Source organism: Lytechinus variegatus, chromosome 15, assembly GCF_018143015.1.
Source record: "Lytechinus variegatus isolate NC3 chromosome 15, Lvar_3.0, whole genome shotgun sequence".
Taxonomy (NCBI): Eukaryota; Metazoa; Echinodermata; class Echinoidea; order Temnopleuroida; family Toxopneustidae; genus Lytechinus; species Lytechinus variegatus.
In genome coordinates this window covers 15,013,642-15,035,280 of record NC_054754.1, presented here as the reverse complement: position 1 = coordinate 15,035,280, position 21,639 = coordinate 15,013,642, and the positions used below count along the sequence as shown (strand labels likewise).

The 21,639-nt window shown below is 37.2% G+C and overlaps 1 protein-coding gene across 5 annotated transcripts in view; it reads right to left on the bottom strand.

The window, feature by feature from the left end:
• LOC121428824 overlaps positions 1-21,639 on the bottom strand; it is a 41,251-nt gene that overhangs the window by 7,589 nt on the left and 12,023 nt on the right. For 4 of the 5 annotated variants that reach the window (XM_041625676.1, XM_041625679.1, XM_041625681.1 and 1 more), the window contains exons 4-20: positions 21,281-21,381; positions 20,489-20,583; positions 18,918-19,114; positions 17,332-17,410; positions 16,541-16,730; positions 14,972-15,121; positions 14,212-14,408; positions 13,424-13,490; positions 12,881-13,077; positions 12,243-12,312; positions 11,306-11,377; positions 10,635-10,699; positions 7,330-7,387; positions 6,619-6,710; positions 3,914-5,034; positions 2,827-2,925; positions 217-446 (exon numbers count right to left, since the gene is read on the bottom strand). In XM_041625676.1, the coding sequence (XP_041481610.1) occupies positions 217-446; positions 2,827-2,925; positions 3,914-5,034; positions 6,619-6,710; positions 7,330-7,387; positions 10,635-10,699; positions 11,306-11,377; positions 12,243-12,312; positions 12,881-13,077; positions 13,424-13,490; positions 14,212-14,408; positions 14,972-15,121; positions 16,541-16,730; positions 17,332-17,410; positions 18,918-19,114; positions 20,489-20,583; positions 21,281-21,381 (3,080 nt within the window). The remainder of the gene's footprint in view (positions 1-216; positions 447-2,826; positions 2,926-3,913; positions 5,035-6,618; positions 6,711-7,329; positions 7,388-10,634; positions 10,700-11,305; positions 11,378-12,242; positions 12,313-12,880; positions 13,078-13,423; positions 13,491-14,211; positions 14,409-14,971; positions 15,122-16,540; positions 16,731-17,331; positions 17,411-18,917; positions 19,115-20,488; positions 20,584-21,280; positions 21,382-21,639) is intronic. The other variant, XM_041625677.1, reaches the window with a different exon arrangement.

The window sequence follows — 21,639 nt, the reverse complement described above, 5'->3', positions numbered from 1 at the left end:
TACCGGGGAATAACTATAAAACATTCAATGAGTTAAAAAATACCTTGATAGTATAAAGAAGTGTATTAATAGTACTTTTATACCAGGGGAATAAGAATAACTAGTCAATGGATAATTTGCAAAATACATTGTAATACAGGGGTTAAGAGTGCAATGAAACCAGCGAATAATATCAACTATTCAATGCATTTGCAAAATAATACAAGGATTACTTACTTTTGTCTTGTAGGCTGGCAAGCGTGTTACCCCTGGGGAGGAGAGGGGTGGGGAGATTGACGGGCTGGGTGCGGAACTGGGTGGGGATGAACTGGTAGTTATTGGCCCCGCCCCCAGATTTCTTGCTGCTAGGGAAGTCAGGATCAAGAGTTGTCTGAGCGGTGGAGGGGGGCGGCATGTTGTAGGCACCGGGGGCTACTAGTCTTGCTAGATTCTTCTTCAGGGTAGGCCTATATTATGATATGATAAAAATATTTGGGTAAAGTTCAAAATAAAACAGTAAAAACTGTGTTAATGTCCGCCTGTCTATAGCAGCCATTTGTCTATAATGACCACGAGAACTTATTCTAATGGATTATGTGTGTAAGAACCTGTCTATGGTAGCCACCTGCCCATAGTGACCACTAAAACTAATTCACATGGAAGCAGATTAATATATAACTGGTGTGTTGGCTCAGTTGGTAGAGCATCTGTGTAACAACCAGGAGGTTGGGTTTTCAAAACCTGGCCACGTCAGACTAAAAAGAGGTTAAAAGATGGGAGTTGCTGTTCAAGAATTAAAGGGATAGAGCCTCATCGATCTGGCGCTGCATAGCGGCTGCTGGGCCCACAATCGATTGGGCAAAGCAAGTATTTCACTTCATGTCTATTTCCAACAATAAAATATGGATTTTTTTTTATCGTCTGTATAAGAATCTGTCTACATGTACATGTATAAAGGCCACGTTTTTTTTGTTTTCTTTGGGTGGTCACTATTGACAGGTTTCACTGTACTTGCGATCTATCACATTTTATATACGATACTTATGAAGAATATCATGAAAATATATTCCACTGCAAAGAACTGCCCTAAAGTAGAAGCCTTGTATTGGAAATTAAATAACAAGTGGAATGCCTCTGGCCGTCTCACATGCATCACGCGGTTCAATATAGCAGCAGTGCTGACTTTGAAAACTACTCTAACTCGCACAAGATGTTCAGTGATACATGGTTACTCTTATGTCCACTTTTTATGAACTAGACCAATAAACTTACAGAGATATGATGGTTATTCAACAAAAAAAACCAACATGGCCAAAGTTCATTGGCCTTACATGACCTTTGACCTTGATCATGTGACTTGAAACTCGCACAGGATGTTCAGTGATACTTGATTACTCTTATGTCCAAGATTCATGAATCAGATCCATAAACTTTCAAAGTTATGATGGTAATTCAACAGATACACCCAATTCGGCCAAAGTTCATTGACCTTTGACCTTGGTCATGTGACCTGAAATGCGCACAGGATTTTCAGTGATACTTGATTACTCTAATGTCCAAATTGAACGAACTAGACCAATAAACTTTCAAAGTTATGATGGTAATTCAACAGATACCCCCAAATCGGCCAAAGTTCATTGACCCTAAATGACCTTTGACCTTAATCATGAGACCTGAAACTTGCACAAAATGTCCAGTGATGCTTGATTACTATTATGTCCATGTTTCATGAATCAGATCCATAAACTTTCAAAGTTATGATGGGAATTCAACAGATACCCCCAATTCGGCCAAAGTTCATTGACCCTAAATGACCTTTGACCTTGGTCATGTGACATAAAACTCACGCAGGATGTTCAGTGATAATTGATTAATCTTATGTCCAAGTTTCATGAACTAGGTCCATATATTTTCTAAGTTATGATGACATTTCAAAAACTTAACCTCAGGTTAAGATTTCGATGTTGATTCCTCCAACATGGTCTAAGTTCATTGACCCTAAATGACCTTTGACCTTGGTCATGTGACATGAAACTCTAATAGGATGTTCAGTAATACTTGATTAACCTTATGGCCAAGTTTCATGAACTAGGTCCATATACTTTCTAAGTTATGATGTCATTTCAAAAACTTAACCTCAGGTTAAGATTTGATGTTGACGCCGCCGCCGCCGTCGGAAAAGCGGCGCCTATAGTCTCACTCTGCTATGCAGGTGAGACAAAAAGCAGCTGAAACATTGGCAGACAATATACGCATAGCCCTAAACATGTTTATTTGAGTGTGGTGAATGTGACCTTTGGGAGAATCGAGTCAATTTTCTTTTTTACCACTTTGGTGATTCCATTGCTTTTTCATTGAACACCCGTTCTTGGGTGCATAATAAACATCCTTTCGCAATCATTTTTGGAAGGTTTTCTCCAATATTTCAATTCACAACTTAAAGGTAATGTTTAACTTTGTGAGCAGCCGATTTTAAAAATTCTCAAACCAAGATGAAACATGTGAACAAGTGCATGTATTAGAACTAATAAATAAGCTATAACTACAAGGCAAACCCCGATTTTGTAAATAGGCGTCTTATAGACACCTAAGTAGTACACATAAGTGTATGGGATGAAATTAAGATGGTGTTTCCGGTCACTTTATATTTCAATTTTTGAAGCACTAAATAATTATTTTCGAACACAATTTTTTTCTGGGCTTTATTTTTGTAACATATCACAGACACAGGTGACAAATGTGACCTTCCAGCTCAGATTTTTTTAAAGTCGAACCGATGTTAACCAATCACTTTAATGTCATCTGTCTTGTTTGACATTTTTTCTCATGAATTCTTCTGTTTCTTACCGATGACTTGATATGAATGTATTGGTCCGCTGGTAGAATGATCCATGGTCAGCTAAGATGCTACGGGATGGCAAGGCATGTTCCTTCAGAGGGTTTCTACTAGGGTTGCAAACAAAATGACAATTTTTATCACGAAAAAGAAGAGTTACATGTACTTTATCGTTCTGAAATGTTTTGATCAACTTTCTAATACATTTTAAAACACATTTTTGAAACATTTTTATTGTGCCAACCCAACCTCTTGTACTAAGAATATTTCATCACTAATCTTTAATCAAACATTTTAGCATTATTTCATGAAGGATATTCAACCCCAGTGTAGCGCTTCTTCAGACCAGCCTAAATCTGGTTTACATTTATTGCGACATTATTTCATATAATGACATGCAACAAAACCTGTTAACTTTAAAACCAAATGAACTCTTTCATTTAACTGTGGGTAAGATTTTTTCATTCCATTGTATCTTTTCATGTTCTAAATAGTTCAACATCTTGTAGCAATGATTCTGCACAGATTTGCAACTTTTACAGCCAATTATTTAATTTCGAGTGGCAAATTAAAGTAACAAACTAACACAATGCATGGAGCAACCCTTTTTATGCCTTTCATACAGACTCTTATTGGTCTACACCCACTTCACCTACATTCAGTCTAGTCTCATCCAACATAGTCTAATCCTTATTCATCTACTAAACATTTTGTTTAATAGTAATTTAGCCTATTCATCATTTGGTGTACATTGTATGTTCCAATTAGGCTTCACCCGATTTGTCTAATAACCACTTGGTCCAAAACCAATTACACTATATCTTGAGATGAAGTGTTTATTAATCAATTATTCATGAGACAAAGTGATAATAATTGGTAGATGAAGTAGAAATTAAAATGACTTGGTATTTGACTAATGATAGACCAGACAGACTAACTGGGTATTAGACCATGTGTAGTGTAGACCAAATGGCAATTACACCAATTGATAACAGGTCAAACTGGTAGTAGATGAATTAGGTGTAGCCCATGTGGCATCAGACTAACTGAGAAGTAGACCAACTGCTAAGAGACTAAGTGAATCTGAAATACTCTAACCTGGTGAAGATATCCCGTTTGATACCCTTGTTGATTGCTGACAGGGATTTATCTCCTCTAGTGCTGCTATTGCTGTTGTTGTTATCATCAATAAAACTTGGTGCTCCACTGGCCATTCTACCAGCATCATCAAAGTCATCATTATCACTGTCACTGACTCCGAACCTGTCAACATCGTTCCATGAACCTCTGAGCGACCCCACTTCTCTAGGAGACCTCTCGGGGAGATGGTCAGGAAGTTTTTCCACATCATTGATGTCCTCTTGGACAGAAGACCTGTGACTTGGAAGTTCTTGTTGTTGCTCCCTTTTCTCTGCAGAGTTCGGTTTCTCTTGGTAGACGACATAGCCATTGGCCATCAAGGTGAAGTCTTTGCTCTCCCCTGCAACAGACAGGGAATTGTTTGGGGCATTGGAGTTCTCCTGCAATCTCAGGTCTTGCATGGCAAGAGAAGGGTTGAATGACAAGCGGCTGCTGTGGGCCAGAGACTCCAGCTGGCGCTTCTTAGAGTTCGACTCCTGCGTGGCAGCATGGTGCATCCTACCAGGCCGCGGAGGGACGTATGACATGACATCTCCTGGATACTTCAAACCTGCTTCCCGCTCCACTCCTAGAGCAGTTTGTTGTCTCTTCATGGACAGTGAGAGACGCATCAAGGCCCTCCTGTCTACGCTGTCCGCAGGGAAGTGCTCTAGAATTCCTTCACCGGGCAAACCTTCTCCATGTGCACCAACAGCATGCTGCTGCTGCTTCCTCCTGTCCCTAGAATGCACCGTCTCATCAAACGTAACGTCCTTCCGTGACATCTTATGTCGTCTCCTTGTCTCGTTTGATTCTGCCGAAGTAGATTTCTCATTACCGCCCTCCACTCTCTGAAGCACATCATCATCAGTGAAATCCTTGTATGATACGGTGACACTCAAGAATTCTGGGTCATCTTTTGTGTCTCTGTGCCTGCTTGGATTGACCGTGGTGTGGTTTGAACCGCTGACCTGCTGGCCTGTTTGCGCCTTCCATCTGTCGTCCTCAGACCACTCTGAGGAATCTTCTCCTGTAGATGACTTCTGACCTCTCTCCAGTTGCTTCAGGGCAGCAATGTGACGGTTCTTGCGGGCATCCTCCTGAGGATAGAGAAGCAAATTTTTAATTACTTTTTGAAAGAGAAACACTATGATGTATACATGGTGTTGAGTACATTGTTCTCGACCAAACTCACAGGATAAATGCGAAGGAGTGACTTCACAAAATGCACAAATTCCCAGTATGTACAATCAATAGTATTGACTGGGCCTACCATATTTTACAGCTTTTACATACCTCGTACTAAGATTTTTATCACTGATAGGTAAAACTACATCATGTGACGTGGTGCTATTCCGTCTATCATCTTCTCAGGGGTTGGACCTCCTGTCAATTTCTTCTATCAAACCCTCTAATAGTATAACACCTGAGCACTGGGCAACAAGTTGTGTTGCTAAGCGCGCATCTAACAGGCTCAAGCTTGGTGGCTGCTTTGGTACGCTGCTGCTTGGTCAAGTACGCCAACCAAACGGTGCGCTGGCCAGCTGGATGTATTGATCGCCCAGCAGCAATGCAGTGCAGCTCATTTGATTACACTGGGTATACTAAAATTGAAACCATTGGCCCGTATTCTGAAGTCGGGTTTAACTTAAACTCAGGTTTAAAGTTGTGGTTTAAGTATGGACAGCCAATTATTACATTATCACTTACAGTAGAGATATCATACTTTCAGCTCATTTGGCTCTCAAATCATTCATAATTGTGTAGGAAGTATAAATAGATGATTGTCTTCACCATAGATGAATCAGGAAAGAGCACAGTAAACATAAGAAACATACAACTTAATAAATTTGTTTTATACTTTTGGCTTCCCATACTTAAACCACAACTTTAAACCTGAGTTTAAGTTAAACCCGACTTCAGAATACAGGCCATTGAGTCTAAGGTTGTGTTATACGATGAGGTATACAAAACAAATATAGACTGCTTTAAATTCGGATGACAGTGGAAATCATCACTCCCTCTAGTCAGTGCTTTTCTTACCAGCCCTTCTATCACCCCGAAGCCTTGCTCGGGAACAATAATTTACACAGTCATCCTCATGCGAAGTCAAATTTTGTATAATAATACAGCAGGAATGCCACTTAGGTTGGATAAAAAAAGTTTGAAAATCATCTAGAATGACCCGTTCTGACATGAAAAGGCAAATTTCTATGGCAGAAGATACGTTGAAAAGGTCTGAATTTTGACTTTAGCCTGAAAAATGTCATCCTTGGTACAGGTGACAATGGCCCGTATTCTGAAGTCAGTTATAACTTAGACAATGGTCTAATTTTGTGCTAAATTATGGGAAGCCAAAAGTGTCAAAATTTTCATTCAGTTGTATGTTTCTTATATTTACTTGTGCTCTTTTCTGATTCTTCAATGGTGAAGACAATCATGTATTTATACTTCCAAGATAATTATGAATGATTTGAGAGCCAAATGAGCTGAAATATGATATATGAAATATGTGTATATATATATATCTCTACTGCTACTGATTTATGTAACAATTGGCTATCCATAAATAAACCACAACTTTAAACCCGAGTTTAAGTTAAACCCGAATTCAGAATACTGGCCAATAAATCTGAAAAATGGCATCCTTGGTACAGGTGACAATAATCCACTGGTCTCCTTACCGTGCTCGACTGCTGTGATTCCCTCTGTTTGCGTGCACTTCGAGCTCTAGATGACCTCTTTTTATGGTTCCCACTCCATGAGCTGGATGCAGCTATATGGAATGAACAATGAAAATTCAATGCATCTTGAGAAAATGATTGGTTTTCATGAATTCAGTGCAGAGAGACAATATAAACTTACTTCCATGACAGTATTCATAATTTCATTATAACTTCATGGAGCTTACAAAGACCAATTCGATCTATGGATGCTTAACTTTCAATTTCATTTTACACAAATAAATCATTTTAAGACAAATTTTATTGAAATTCGATGAAATTTTTAAAGAAAACTTTTCTTGTTATAAGGAAAAGTTTAATGACGGGCTTTCAGGACTAATACTACCAATACTACACAAAAAGAGTTCCAATGAACCTATTTTCTGAATATAAAAAATCATTAACTCTTCAATATCAGAAAAACAGATCCCTTTGAAAGGAGATAATTTGATTACAGCTATGTATTCATACTTTCTATATTTATTGAGAATAAGGGATAAACCAACTAAATCCCGAGGAGTAGTGTTTGTAATATTAACCTTTCGAAATCTTGAATTCTGAAAAATCTAAACAAAATTTTTTAAATTCTTCGGTTGCAAGTGACAAGGTACAGATACTGTTATCTTTGGATACAGTAATAGACATTATTTGAACAATTTGCTTCATTCTCACCTGACATAGGCCTGGAGACTGATGTATCAAAACTTGCTGGGGAACTCCCTGGTTTGGACTATTGTAAACAAAATTTTAATGTAAAAAGGAAGTATTGATAACAAATAAAAATATAGCATTTTAATGGAATATTTGTGAATCCCAAACAGATTAATAGTTCAAATAATAATAATATACGTATACTCATTTATATAGCGCAGAAACTATGTGCATATATTCTACTGCGCTGCAATTAAGAGCTAGTGAAATGCTTGAGAACAAATTTAGAAAAGGGGGTAAAGAAATGTATGGGAATTATTTGAACAGATAGGTTTTTAGATCTCATAATTTTATTCATCCATCCATCTATTCAACCAATCATTCATCCATCCACTCATTCATTCACTCAGCCATCCACCAATCCATCCAGTCATCTATCCAACTATCCATCAATCCATCCATCCATCCAACCAACCATTCATCCATTCACCTGTTCATTCGATCCGGCATTCAGTTGTTCATCCTTCCATCCACCTGTCCATCCATCCATTCAACCAATCATTCATTCATCCATCCATCCAGTCATTCATTCGGCCATCCACCAATCCATCCAGTCATTTATCCAACTATCCAACCATCCAACCAACCATTCATCCTTCTATTCACCCATTCATACGATCCATCATTCAGTTGTTCATCCTTCCATCCATCCATCCATCTACCTGTCCATTCATCCATAACTCAATCCATGATGTTACTGGTGCATAAGACCTTGTCAGCAGCACAAGACAAAAGGGTCAACAATTATTCAATACAACAATAAATCTCAATTTAACTAATCCATAATTTAACACAAACCCAAACTCAAATATCAACAAACCCTATAGATTGTCTATGAGGCACTGCAAAAAGAAATTCATCCATCACTGCCTCATCTAACATTTATCCTACATTATATGACACCTAGATAGATCCTTGTGATTTCATTGGTTGTTTGATATCATTAATTTCACCAATTTTGCAATGACGTCATTAACCGTGCAATTTTGGATCCATTCATCGTGCAATTTTGGATCCATACGATTATGTCCATTGCACGCGCACGCCAAGACTGCAGCTGCAATCACCAGCAGTGCACATGTTGTAATGATGTAACAATCAACAGACCAAACTCGCACTGCATGAGCATGTTTTGTATGGAAATTCATAAATTTCATATGAAAAAAAAATCAATTGTTAGGTGTCATATAAACCAAATAATGAATGTTTCTTCATTCGTGCAATGGACAGAATACTTCATACTATGCCTCACTGAATCAGAGATGCCAACCTCTTGACACAAAAAATCAGACTGAATATCCTCAAAAATCATATTTTTTAGTGAAAAATCAGATTTTCACGAAAACTCAATATGACCAGTGCAAGCCTTGAATTAAGCAGCTGCAGGCCGGGGGCAATTTTTTTTAAAAAAATTGCCCCCAGCTCGCGAGCTTTCTACAGGAACCGGGGGGGGCGATTTTCTGGAACAAGGGGCAATTAAAAAAAAAAGAATATAACTGTGAACCACACTCCAAATTTGTTCAATTAGTACAGAAATAGCATGCTAAGTAATATGCTTATTCAAACAACTAAGAAATCAGATTTAAATGTTTAAGTGTGTTTTGACACCCTCACTCCACATCCCCTTTACATGGGCTTATTTACTTTTCATCTTTAATGAACCACAAACAATGAACCCCCCCCCAAAAAAAAAAAAAATCTAAATAAATGAATAAAATAAACATATAAAAAAGAGAGAATTCAGATCAAATAATAAATTTACAAAAAAAAATTTTAAGGTTTTTTTTTCATGGTTAGAATCACGGGTGTGGGTGAGTGTTTGTGTATGATTGTGACTGTGAGGTGCACTTGGATTGCATATAAATTATGTTAAAGAAATGAAGAAATTAAATCAATATCTAACTCAGTCTATTCAAATTCCAGCACATAGCCACAGGCTACATGTAAATTTTTAAATGTACATGTATTGTAGGTTCATGTACCTTAAGTTTTTCACAAGTTATTTGAAAACGCAGATCTTCACAGAAAATGCCTTTCATTCTGGGAGAGTCTAAATTCTGTAAAAATGTATTCATTAATAACTTAAATATTCATCACAATGAAGAAATCATGAAGTTTTTTTTACAGTTTTCAAAAATTAACATGAAATCTAAACTCTATCTGAAACAGAAAATCACCATCACTTAGGCCATTACTGATAGAATTCTCACCCAGAGCTCTGGCAGAGAATATGAGCTCAAACTGGCTAGCTAACAGCATCCAAGTACCACACTCACGTGCACGGCGTCCTCCTATTTTTTTTTAGATGAAGCCTTGTTTGATGATTTATTGTCTGATATTTACCCCTCACCAAGAAAGAAATTAAAAAGCTATAATTCACAACTATTGACTTTGGATTAATAAGGCTCCGTTTTGACAAGCAAAGTCGGCGACTGTGAGGATACAAGACTCGCATATCCTGTGTTGTGAACGGGGATTTATCTCCTGTGCAATTCAAATTACTATATCACAGAATTGTGATATCCTGACTGGAAATGTGTGCATTAGAAATTGCACATGGTGAAGTAGGGAAAAACTGTTACCGCTATTGGAAGCACGCGCGTACATGTATTACAGGAAAAAAAAGACGGACGTAGCTCACTTTTTATGGTACTGAAAAAAACACGCACTTGGCAATTTGAAACTGTGCTTATTGTAAATTGAAAGTTACTTGATTTTGGCTTTTCAGATATTTAAATTACATGTATGATATGGCTTCACTGCTCACTCACGGGCGGGCGCATACATACACAACACACATATATGGGACAAAAACAGGACTATGACAGAAAGTCGGGAAATCGTATTTTTGATGGCCAAAATCGTACTGTCGTATTTTACTTGTTTTATCGTACTAAATACGATAAAATCGTACTGGTTGGCATCTCTGTTGAATGGATCATTTCATCTTTCACCTCATGAAGTATTCTGTCCATTGCACTTATAAGCATTCATTATTTGTATACTTAACTATTTTCACACACTTCAAATAGCAATTACGCATAAATTTTTATGGTAACTTAGCCATAAGTGTAACTTTTATGAGTAATTGTAACTATCATGGTAGCATTACTCAACAGCAAATCAAAATGAATTATATTTTGCAAGTCACTCTGGGGAGACAGTCACCACTATGGTAACTTTCATGCAACTGGGCCCTGATAATAGTCATGTCAATGTACATAGAGAAGCCAAAAAGTTTTCACAAATTTATTTTCTGCACTCACATGATGGTCTCTCTTCTTGCTGTGCCTGGAAGGAGAACGAGGATTGGATCTTTCTCTTGGTTTACCTGGAAAGAAGAAGGAAATCGCTCTAAAAATAAGCCCTAAGTAACAACACTAAAGATAATCACAGTGAAATGTAAATGTACAGGGTCCCCTCCCCCCGACTTGGATGGTTTATCTTAAAACATACTGAAAATAGCAGCTGAAAGGCAGAAGTATATTCAAATTACAATATACATACAGACATATTAACGAATACAACATACAAGAACAAAGGCAATTATTAAAAACAAAATGGTTAAATATGAGTGTACTGTTCAGAGATAAATAGGAGTAATTGTATAAAGAGGGATGGTGCTCTAAATTAGTTGTTTATGTCATATTACTGATCGGTATGGAGTTATTTTTTTGGGGGGGAGGAGCATGATGAAGAACGTTCAAAGTCCAAATCTGATAGTAATTGGTTAAATGGGGCCAAAGATATATAAATATCTAGAGTATTTAGCCCCATAATCTACTTCAATGGGGGCAACTAGGATTATCTCCAACCAATTGAACCGATTCCTCTCAAATTTTGGCTGCGAACATTTTTTATTTTGCTCCTGCAAAATATGAAATAAAGAAAGAATGAAATGAAAAAAAAAAATTTTAATTGTGATGTCATCACTTACTGCTCGGCTTTGTTTCCAAGTTTGTTTTCGTTGGATGAGAGAAGAAAACTGGTGCTGTAGACTGGACATTATCTAAAAATATAAACAAACAAAGAATATATCAATTTGTGCATTTCATAACACACAAGCCACCAACGTTCATTATTATGCAAGGCCCGTAGGTCAACCTCTCTCACCTAAGACATACAAAATAGCATAGGCTGGGAGGGAGAACAAAAAAATGAAAGAAACATGTAAAGAGTGATGAATCCCAAGTAAAGAGAAGAATATGGATCAATCAGTAGATCTACAAGTGAGATCTAGGAAATTGCACTGTTTAAATGGTGTTTTTTTATTTCTCTCTTTGGAGGAGAAACGTGGTGATTAATACATGGCGTTGAGAACTATTTTGTTGATCAATCTCTTAGGATAAACATGAAGGAGTGATGTCACAAATATAGCGCCAATTTGAGAGCATGTATTATGAAACATTTAGGCCAGAATTCACAAAGGTGGTTTTGAAAACCCACGGTTGAGTCCATGGTTTATGCAGATTTCCTATATAAATTATGCTTAATTTACCGCGTATCGGGCGCGTGTATGAAAAATGTCCAATCCTGATGCACGTTTTTGTCACAGTGCGTTAAATTGACGCCTGTTGCCATGGTTATCCACGCTATTTTATTAATGAGTCCAATCTTCAAACAGTGGACTCATGAATAAAATAGCATGGATAACCATGGTAACAGGCGTCAATTTAACGCACTGTGACAAAAACGTGCATCAGCATTGGACATTTTTATACACGCGCCCAATACGCGCTAAATTAGGCGTAATTTATATAGGAAATATGCATAAACCATGGACTCAACCGTGGGTTTTCAAAACCACATTTGGGAATTCGGGCCTTAAACACCAAGTAAATATACACCAGCAGAAAGAATAGATAACCACTTACATTCATCTTTTCCTGTTTTCTTCTTCACTGGATCACTCTCACATTTGCCTTCACTGGTCACAGCAATCACCTGCATGAAGTGAATGCAATATTATTAATTATAAAATAGGTGTATTATTTCAAGCATCGCGATTGGCCAATACACGTCACATGACATCCAACTTTTTTTAGTGCACTGCACGGCAGTGCAAAAGGTGTGAAATGAAAATTGATTAAGATCCACATCACCAATTTATCATAACAGTTCTTACATGAATAACACTGAATCAAAACAACAATGAAAGCAATGATATATATAGGGATCACATAGTCTCTTCAGGCATTTTATTTCACATTTAATCAGAGGCTTGTAAACCTAATTTTGATACTGTTTCCCTATCAAATAGTTCAGTTTATAGAATGAAAATTGATCAAATTCTAAGGGGAAGGAAACCTCTGTGAAAATAATGGATCTTTGAAAAATTATATCACTCATTAATAGAGTGTAATGGTTCTCACAATTGGCATTCATGTTTAATTGACAGCTACAATATATCATATTTTTAACTAATCTTCATTGATAAGTTTCTCTTCCTTGTCTGTTTTTTTTATCCATCTTGAACTTTCCCTTTAAACATAATACCAATAGTATGACTCACCGTGAAGGTATACTCTGTATTTGGGGTGAGTTGTTTAACGGTGAAGCTCAGATCCCGTCCAGAATAGACCACCTTACCATTCATGGTGACTTCAAATCGGTATATCCTCCCCAAAGGAAAATCAGGCGGGGCCCAAGTCACGTGAATTTGGCTCCGCCCACGCGCCGTCAGCGTTGGTTTGCTAGGCGCATGCTTGCCTGCATAAGATACGGTTAATAGGTAATCAAAATGTTACCAGCAATATATATGATAATAATAATAGTAACATATAATATTTATGAGGCTGAGATCTAGTTCGCTTCTGAATGGCTCACTTTGTACTCGGCTGTATCTCATATGATTCTGATCTATGTTTCTTAGTTATGTTATATTTAAGGACAATAAACATTTACACTTTTTTCTGGTCATTTCATAACCCGATGCCTTTCTGATAAGTATTCAAAATAAGAAAGCAATGTATACACCAATAAAAAAAATGTGCAAAATTGCTTTTACCCAAAAAGAATGTAAGAGGGATATTTCAAGCAAAAGCAAATTTCTTACCAAGTTCTTCTGTTGTTGCTGAAATTGAAGATTTTGGTCCTTTTCCTTTATGATTATATGCACATACCTGCAAATATGAATGAATAATATAATTATGATTAATCATGTGTAACATTATAGAAGATTTCAATAGATTTAAAGTGGCCCAAATAATAATTTCATGAATAACTTTGTACGCAGTGTTTGATTGTACAGTGGTGTATCAAGCAAAAGCTCTGAATTTGTGCCCCCTTTCAATTCCGTATGTTGAAATCACACCCATTTCAACTTTAATGCCAACAGATTCTTTGGTTGTTCCTCAAATTAATTCTTCATGGTCCTTTCACTTATAGTTTTTGTCTTTTTTTGCACACCATGACAGTAGTATAGCATCACAATGGGCTGGAACAATTCAATGCCACATGCTCAGGGAGGAATAAAAGTTTGTTTCACATCATACTGAGAAAAAAAAAAACATTGCATATATTTCACAAAAACAAACACAAGAAATAGTGAGTTGAAGATGTCATTGATTCCCTTATTTGCAACCAACCAAGACGTTTTTATGACTATTATGTAGAAATTAAGCAAAACTCGAAAATGACATAACCTTCCTATCGTAGTTTAAATCTATTTTCATAAAAAATTTTCGCTGTCTTGCCTTTATTTGATTTTTCTCCTTTTACTCAAATCAACTTTTTACTCAGGTGGACTTGACTGATAAATACCACTTATGAAACTGTCTAAAGAGGAAAGATTTTATGAGTGCAAATTTGAACATTTATAGGAAACAGATACATCAAACTCACATAGATCTCATAGGTAGTCTTTGGTGCAAGACCACTGATGATGGAGTTGAGTTCCGAGGTGGTTTCAACCTGGTGCTTGCCATTGTAAACCACATATCCCTTGAGACCACCATTGCTGTACTGAGGCGGGGCCCATCCTAGCCTGATCTGTGAGGTGGTGATTCCTAAGACACGCAATGCTTCCGGAGCATCGGGGGCTGATGGAACGAAGAGAGGAGATTGGAAGATGATATCAATAACAACAATGACATTCATATATATATATATATATATATATATACTGAACTGCCAAACCTAGATGAGAAAAATCATTTTTTAATTTTTTTTTATCCCAAAATTTGAGTATAAAATCCTATTATTGTTTCAAATTTTAAGAAACGTATATAGGAAAAACATTTCATAAAAAGATTCAAAAATCCTATTTCAAAGGGAAAAAAATCCCATTCAACATGACTACACCGCTTCTAAAAACTATATAGGAGGATAAAATCCTACTAATTGACATGTCTATACAATATATCATAGTAGCTATGAGATATTATTACCCTGCTTATATATAGCCCACAAGTATTCTACAGTGCATAGGCATTCCACGTAATTCATTCCTGCAAGGTGAACATTCAACTCAACAGGGTTGAGTGCAGCTCAGTTGCTTGCTGACGTTATGCAATGACCAGGATTCAAACAAATGAGCCTCTGTGTCAAAGTCCAGAGACTAATCCACCTGGCCACAACACTCAAATATACGATAAAAACTCACCTGCATCTTGCGTCTTGGCCGTAGAGTCGTTGCTATGTGGACTGTCATCACCCTCAGTATGTAACTGTAGCTTGAAGGTGTACTTGGTGAATGGTCTCAGACCAGAGATAAGCTGCACAGTCTCCGGACCGTGGTACACCTGCTTACCTTCTGTAAATTTAATCAAAATTTTATCTAAATGTAATCAAATTCTTCATGAAAAGCTTCAATCATTGGTATGGAAATGGCATTTATTATTTGGTGCCAGCCTTGACAAGCATGTTGCTATTATGTTAGCTCTAATTACCAGAATTGGCCTTTTTTATATGCAATGAAATGTTTGTTGTAAATACACCTGACTGTATACAGTATTAGGTAATAAATTCAACTTCAAAATGATCAGTTATTAACTCCGGAGAGCCATTTCACAAAGTGTGGCTTCAATTTCTGGTTGTGTGCAAGAAAGCCATTTGTAACCACAATAGTTATTTGTAACCACAATCACAGTGGTATCTACATTTATGCATGAAAGACGTATTTAACTCTTTGTGAAAAGTCTAGTTGTGATGGGGATTAGAAAATGAGTTCAAACAAAATTCAACAAAATAACAGTCAAATGAGATATGTCACTGCGATTGGATTGAATTATAATAATAATATAGAGTATTTATATTACACACATATCCACCTTGTTAGGTGCTCCTATATTACCCGGCTAAGCTAGGCGTTCATAGCGCACACAGCTTTTTGAGGAATTACTTCCTATAGGTACCCATTTACCTCACCTGGGTTGAGTGCAGCACATTGTGGATCAGTTTCTTGCTGAAGGAAATTAAGCCATTGCTGTACGAGTTGAATTTTGCCTTATTTAATCTTATTGTTTATTTCACACTTTGCTTTCCATACTTTTCTTTACTTCCCATTTCTATACCATTGTCACACACCTGTTTCTCTCATTCCTTAGTTTCTACATCACATCATTCCATTGCCATTCCAACTCCATGCATCTTCACATGTTTCTATTGTCATTTTCTCATTTACATTCAGAACATTCTTCTTCATTCATATCATCCTATCTCATCCTCATTGGTTCACCTTTCACCCTTGGTTCTTCCACTTTTCTGGGTTCTTCCATTCTCTGTTTCTCTATTGGTTGAATTTATCATGTGACATTATTTTTTAATATATTTGAATGTATAATTTGTAAAGGCAATGCCTTGTGAGGTCTAGATTGCAGACCAATAAATCAGAGCATCACTTGACTTCATTTAGTCGACATCTTTATTTTGAGTTTAGTTCAGCTTCAATTATATTTTAGGTTCTTCTTATTTGGTGCTTCTGGCTGTTTGATATGATTTGAGTTTGCTTGTTTTACGACTGATTTTGTGAGGTGTATCTTTGAACATTCGGCCACTCTACACTGGGATTTGAACCCACGACCCTCTGTTTCAAGTCCGAAGACTAATCCACTGGGCCACAACGCTCCACAATCCACAGATTACCTGTGAAAACTTCACCACTGTTTCTGACCATATGGCATAAATATCTGTGCATGAGATAAACAGCTTGTCAGCATGAACAGGAACTCACCGCAGAAGAGGGTGTATGTCACAGGTAATCCACTCTTCAGCTCGACGACTGGCCAGGTGACCTCTATCTCGTGGGGACCTTTGACCTCTAACCCTGGAGCTTCGGGTCTGGCAAGGTGCTTCAGGAGTTCAAGGGTCAGGTCGACTTCTTCCAAGAGGTCAGGGTTCAGACTAGGCTTCAAGGATATTTGCTGTGAGATAGTACATTAATAATACACATTAGAGAAGGCCAGGACGAGGGCAATAGTAAGAATTACACACACAAGGTAATAACAGGGCCCATCTTACAAAGACTTACGATTGATCAACTGTATGGAAATCCATCTATACCATAATTTTTTCTACAGGAAATTTGCACAACAATCTCCAAAGTAAATAAAGAGAATGATGAGTGTATGAGTAAACATCATATGTACAAAATATTTTGAACAAATTTGCATTTTATATGCTGCATTGCTGGCCGTCCATAGTTGTGAATGATCGGATCAATTGCAACTCTTTGTAAGACGGGGGTCAGTTCTGTCTTATAAAAGTGTGGGTTATTATTCTAATTCCCAAGCACTAGGATGTGCATTATATGTTTTTTTTTGTAAGATAGTGATATGGATCCTTGTTATTTGATAACTCATCCTCAATTCAAAACCATCATAGGTCATTAGAACTAGTCATTTAACCTGTTGGCTAAAATACAGTCTGGTCACATGACAGATTTCAGCCAATCAATTGATAAGGATCATTATCACCATTTTGTACACAATATTACTATCCTAATGATATTATCTTGGAACAAACCTTCAGGAGTGGTACAACATCAGTATGGTCTCTAAGCCTGAGGACGCCCTGTCTCTTTCCAGCTAATGTTCGAAGAGTCCTGCAGAATAAACAGAAACCAAAATGTTCTTCAAAAATATAGCCTTATCTTGATGGAACCACAATCCTATGTTTTTCCACCTCCTCTCCTGTTTTAAGTTTCATTTGTTAAAAGAAAGAGAACATTAGCATATTAATTACTTCCTCTGACAAAAAAAATGAAATATCTATAATAACAGTCCTGTTGATTCCATCTAATGCAGTGGCACCAGGGTCCAGTAACACAAAGGTTAGTGATTGATTGTACGCTTGATTTTTACTATTGAATATACATTGTATTCAATGTAATCAATCATAGAAAAATGCTCTATAATCATTGCTAAGTTTTGTGTTACGGGCCCCAGAACATCCTAAAATGACAAAAATTTGGAGGAGTCAACTAGTGGTGTACCCCTCCAAATTTTGTCTAGTCAAACTGTTCTGGCATTACAGGTCAGATCTGGGTCAAGGTCTTGACTAACAAACAAATATGCAAGCGTCGTGGTGTAGCGGTTCTGACTCTCGCCTTGTAATCAGAGGGTCGTGTGTTCGAATCCCACCATGGCCTAGTGTCCTTTGGCAAGGCATTAATCCACACTTTGCCACTCTCCACCCAGGGGTTAAATGGGAACCCGGTAGGATATATGTAGTATGCCTTATTGAGTCTTAGAACTCTTGTTGGAATGCTCCCCAAGGAGTGGAGAAGGTGCATACATTGTATGCGGGCATGCAAGGATCTGATGACCGGGGTAATAATATGTCCGTAAAGTACTAAGAGACATTGTTCCGATGTATTAAGCGCTATATAAATGCGGAATATTATTATCATTAAACAGCAATAACAAGTAATTGAGTTCCTGATAAAGAATGCGACTTAAATGTAGACTTCTGGGCCCCATCTTACAAAGAGTCATGATTGATCCGATCAATCGCGACTCTATGGAAATCCATCACTGTCATAATTTTTTTTTCTGGAAATTTGCTCAATGTCCTTTCTAAATAAAGAGAAGCACACTGAATTTTCAAGAAAAGGATGAGTGCATGGATATACAGCACATATCTGGAAAATATTTTGAACAAACATGCCCTTTACATGTTGATGTTGCTGGCTTTCCATAATTGCGATAGATTGGATTAATCTTTGTAAGATGCGGCCCAGATCATATTTCTTACAAAGATTATTGTTTCAAATATATTGGAAATATTACACAGGTTAAAAGTAATACTGGATTCTAGTTTACGATGTTTGGGAAATGTTAGATAAATGTAAATTTTTCTCTCTTTACTTAAAAGGTAATTATGTGGTTGAAATAAAAAAATATTTGTACAAGGGACAAAGCAAATGTCACACGAAATATTGCCAAAATCCTGTTGGTCAATAATGTTTTGAACCCACTTTACAGTCAATTACATATTTTTCAAGTATCGCAAAAAGAATGGTATAGTTGCCGTATTATCTATCATTTTTCCCACAACTCAACTCAAATTCCCCTTCTCGCAAGATGTGACTTTGTGAGAGGATTACTTACATAGCAGCAAACCATGCTGTCTCTCCATCCTCATTGCTGAGCTGCTGGGCCAGGAGGTGTAGCATCAGGTCAGAGTTCTTGTGCAGCAACAGTCGCTTGTGTCCTTGGTCGCTGCTTGCCAGGCAGCTTAGAGCGTAACAAGCGTTCTTGCCGCATCCAGAGTCTTTACTGGTCAGCATGCAACACAAGCTCTCCAGCTAGAGTGGTGGTAAAAGAGAGGATGAGGATGGTGGATTTACTAACTGATCTACTTCCATTTTACCTTATGATTTATTGAGACTCTTTCCAAATGACATAAGTCCGTGCCATAGTCCCATGCAATCAAATAACCACAAATGAATGTAGCTGGAAATGTCGCAGTGTACAGGTTCTGACTTTCATCTTTTAATCTGAGGGTCATGGGTTTGAATCCAACTCACATCCTTGTGCAAGGTAGCAATCCGCACTTTGCCACTATCCACCAAGGGAATTGAACACACACTCCATAGGATGGAAATATCAATGTGGTATGCCATATAATTGAGTTTGAACACTCTTGCTAGAATACTCCCTAGGGAGTTAGGAAAACTGCATGCATTTTGTGCGAGCAAGCCAGGATCAGATGACCGGGCTAAACCACTTGGATATGTTGTTCCAATGTTATCCCTATATAAAGCAGAATATAATAGTTCTGTTTTGCCTATTTTTTTAAAATTTCATGTCTGTGATTAGAGCTAGCCAGAAAGATCAATGCATAGCAAGCATTTTCCCACATCCTGCTGTAAGAAAGTTTTACTCAGAAACCATTTAATGTAACTTTCATGTGGCCTATATACCATTTTTTGTGATTATAGTAATACTACCTGTAAGTCCCACTGGGTCAACCAATACTTTCACTATTAAAGATACGCTCATTTGTAAACAAATTTTCGGCATTACTCCTATGTGTTTAAGATCGCATGCTCGATCTGTAATGAAAATCATAAGTCAGAAAAAATTAGAACCAGTGGGATTTGAACCTGCCATCTACTGCTTTCCGGGCAGCGACTTAACCACCTGGCTATTCTGGTTCATGGCTATTGAATCACGATGAACTGGAATTCAAATACCCTTGAAACTCTTCTTTCTGACTCAATAATATGCAAATGCAGTCTGCCGTGGACGATAGTAAATGAAAATGCTTTAATAGCCTCTTTAATATAAAAAGAGGCTTTAATTTTTTTTGCTGACTTATGATTTTCATTACCGATCGAGCATGCGATCTTTAACTCATAGGAGTAATGCCATAAATTTGTTTACAAATGATAATTTCCCCCTATTAAAGCCTCTTTATTTACTAAAGATACGCTGTTCGTAAATTTCCTGAACACGATCTGACCAATGTGATGATTTGTCTAAAACCACATGCAACTGGGAATTAAGTGTGACTTTCATTCAGTCTAATGTTTATTTCTGTGCAACAACTCCAGAACAAACGGAGTGTTTGTTGCACCATATATCAGAGGCAACTGAGAATTTAATTTTGACTTTTAGTCAGACTTAAATGTTTGTGAATCATCCACCCCCTCCCCCGATATTTACAATGAACTTACCATTTTTTCAGAATCTCTGTGATTAAGTAATCTCAGCCTTCCATCGTCAATGTCGCACAGACGGCCGATAGCAAACGCTGCATTCATCCCCCTCCCTATACAAAAACAATGCAAAATCCTAAGAATTAAGAGTATCAGTGGTTAATGGGTTAATATACAATTACAAATACGAGTCCATCTTGATAGCATGATAGTTTATATTTTCAGGCCTGTGGTAATGCAAAGAGATTCTTATTCGCACTACCCACTATGGTAAATCTGATCAATACTTTTTATATTATGGCAAGATCTGATGGATCTAATTTCAAAACAGTGGGTGTATCATTTCCTATGTGCACAATATGCGAGCATGAGCTAATTACCATGTATTTGCTCTCATCCCACAAGGTTTAATCCTAGTTCGTCTGCAACCACTTGATCTATGAAGCATGTGGTCTAATCATCTTTTCGTCCATTTAACATTTTGTCTAATTTCCAGTTAGGTTCTACCCATTTCTTCTAATACCCACTTGATCTAACACAAATTATGCATACATTACTTAAGACTATAAATGAACAAAACTTTGATTTGACACAGTGAAAAGCAATACATGTAAGTATATGAAAATGAAGTTAGACAATCTGGGCAGTGGGCTATATGATAATTAGGTTGGATGGAAATCTGTTCAAAATATTGTTGACCAAATGGTAATTAGACCAAAATGATAGTAGACCAAATGCATGTAGGCTTAACCCAAGGTGCCTCTGTGATATAGACCAACTGCTTGTAGACCAAGCGCTCTTTGGACCTACCGGCTTCATCCATTCCAAGCGATTCTACAAGCTTGGTCAGGATTTGAAGAGAGCTGTAGTGATTCAAGATTCGCTGACATCCCTCCTCCGATATCGAGAACCTGGTAAAAGAAAGGAAAATGAAAACAATACAATATAACCTAAACTGCCAATTGAAGCTCAGGGATGAGTGTACACTGTGGTAAAAGCAATGAATCATTGAAAAATTTTATAATCATTGGTTAACTTTCTCTTACGGGACCAAGATTGCATATGGAACATTGACTTCAACATGTAAATGAAAGTGAAGTATTTGGGGTTACAATGAAAGCTTATATGATGATTTGAAAATGTAAACTCTCAAGAACCCAATCGCAAAT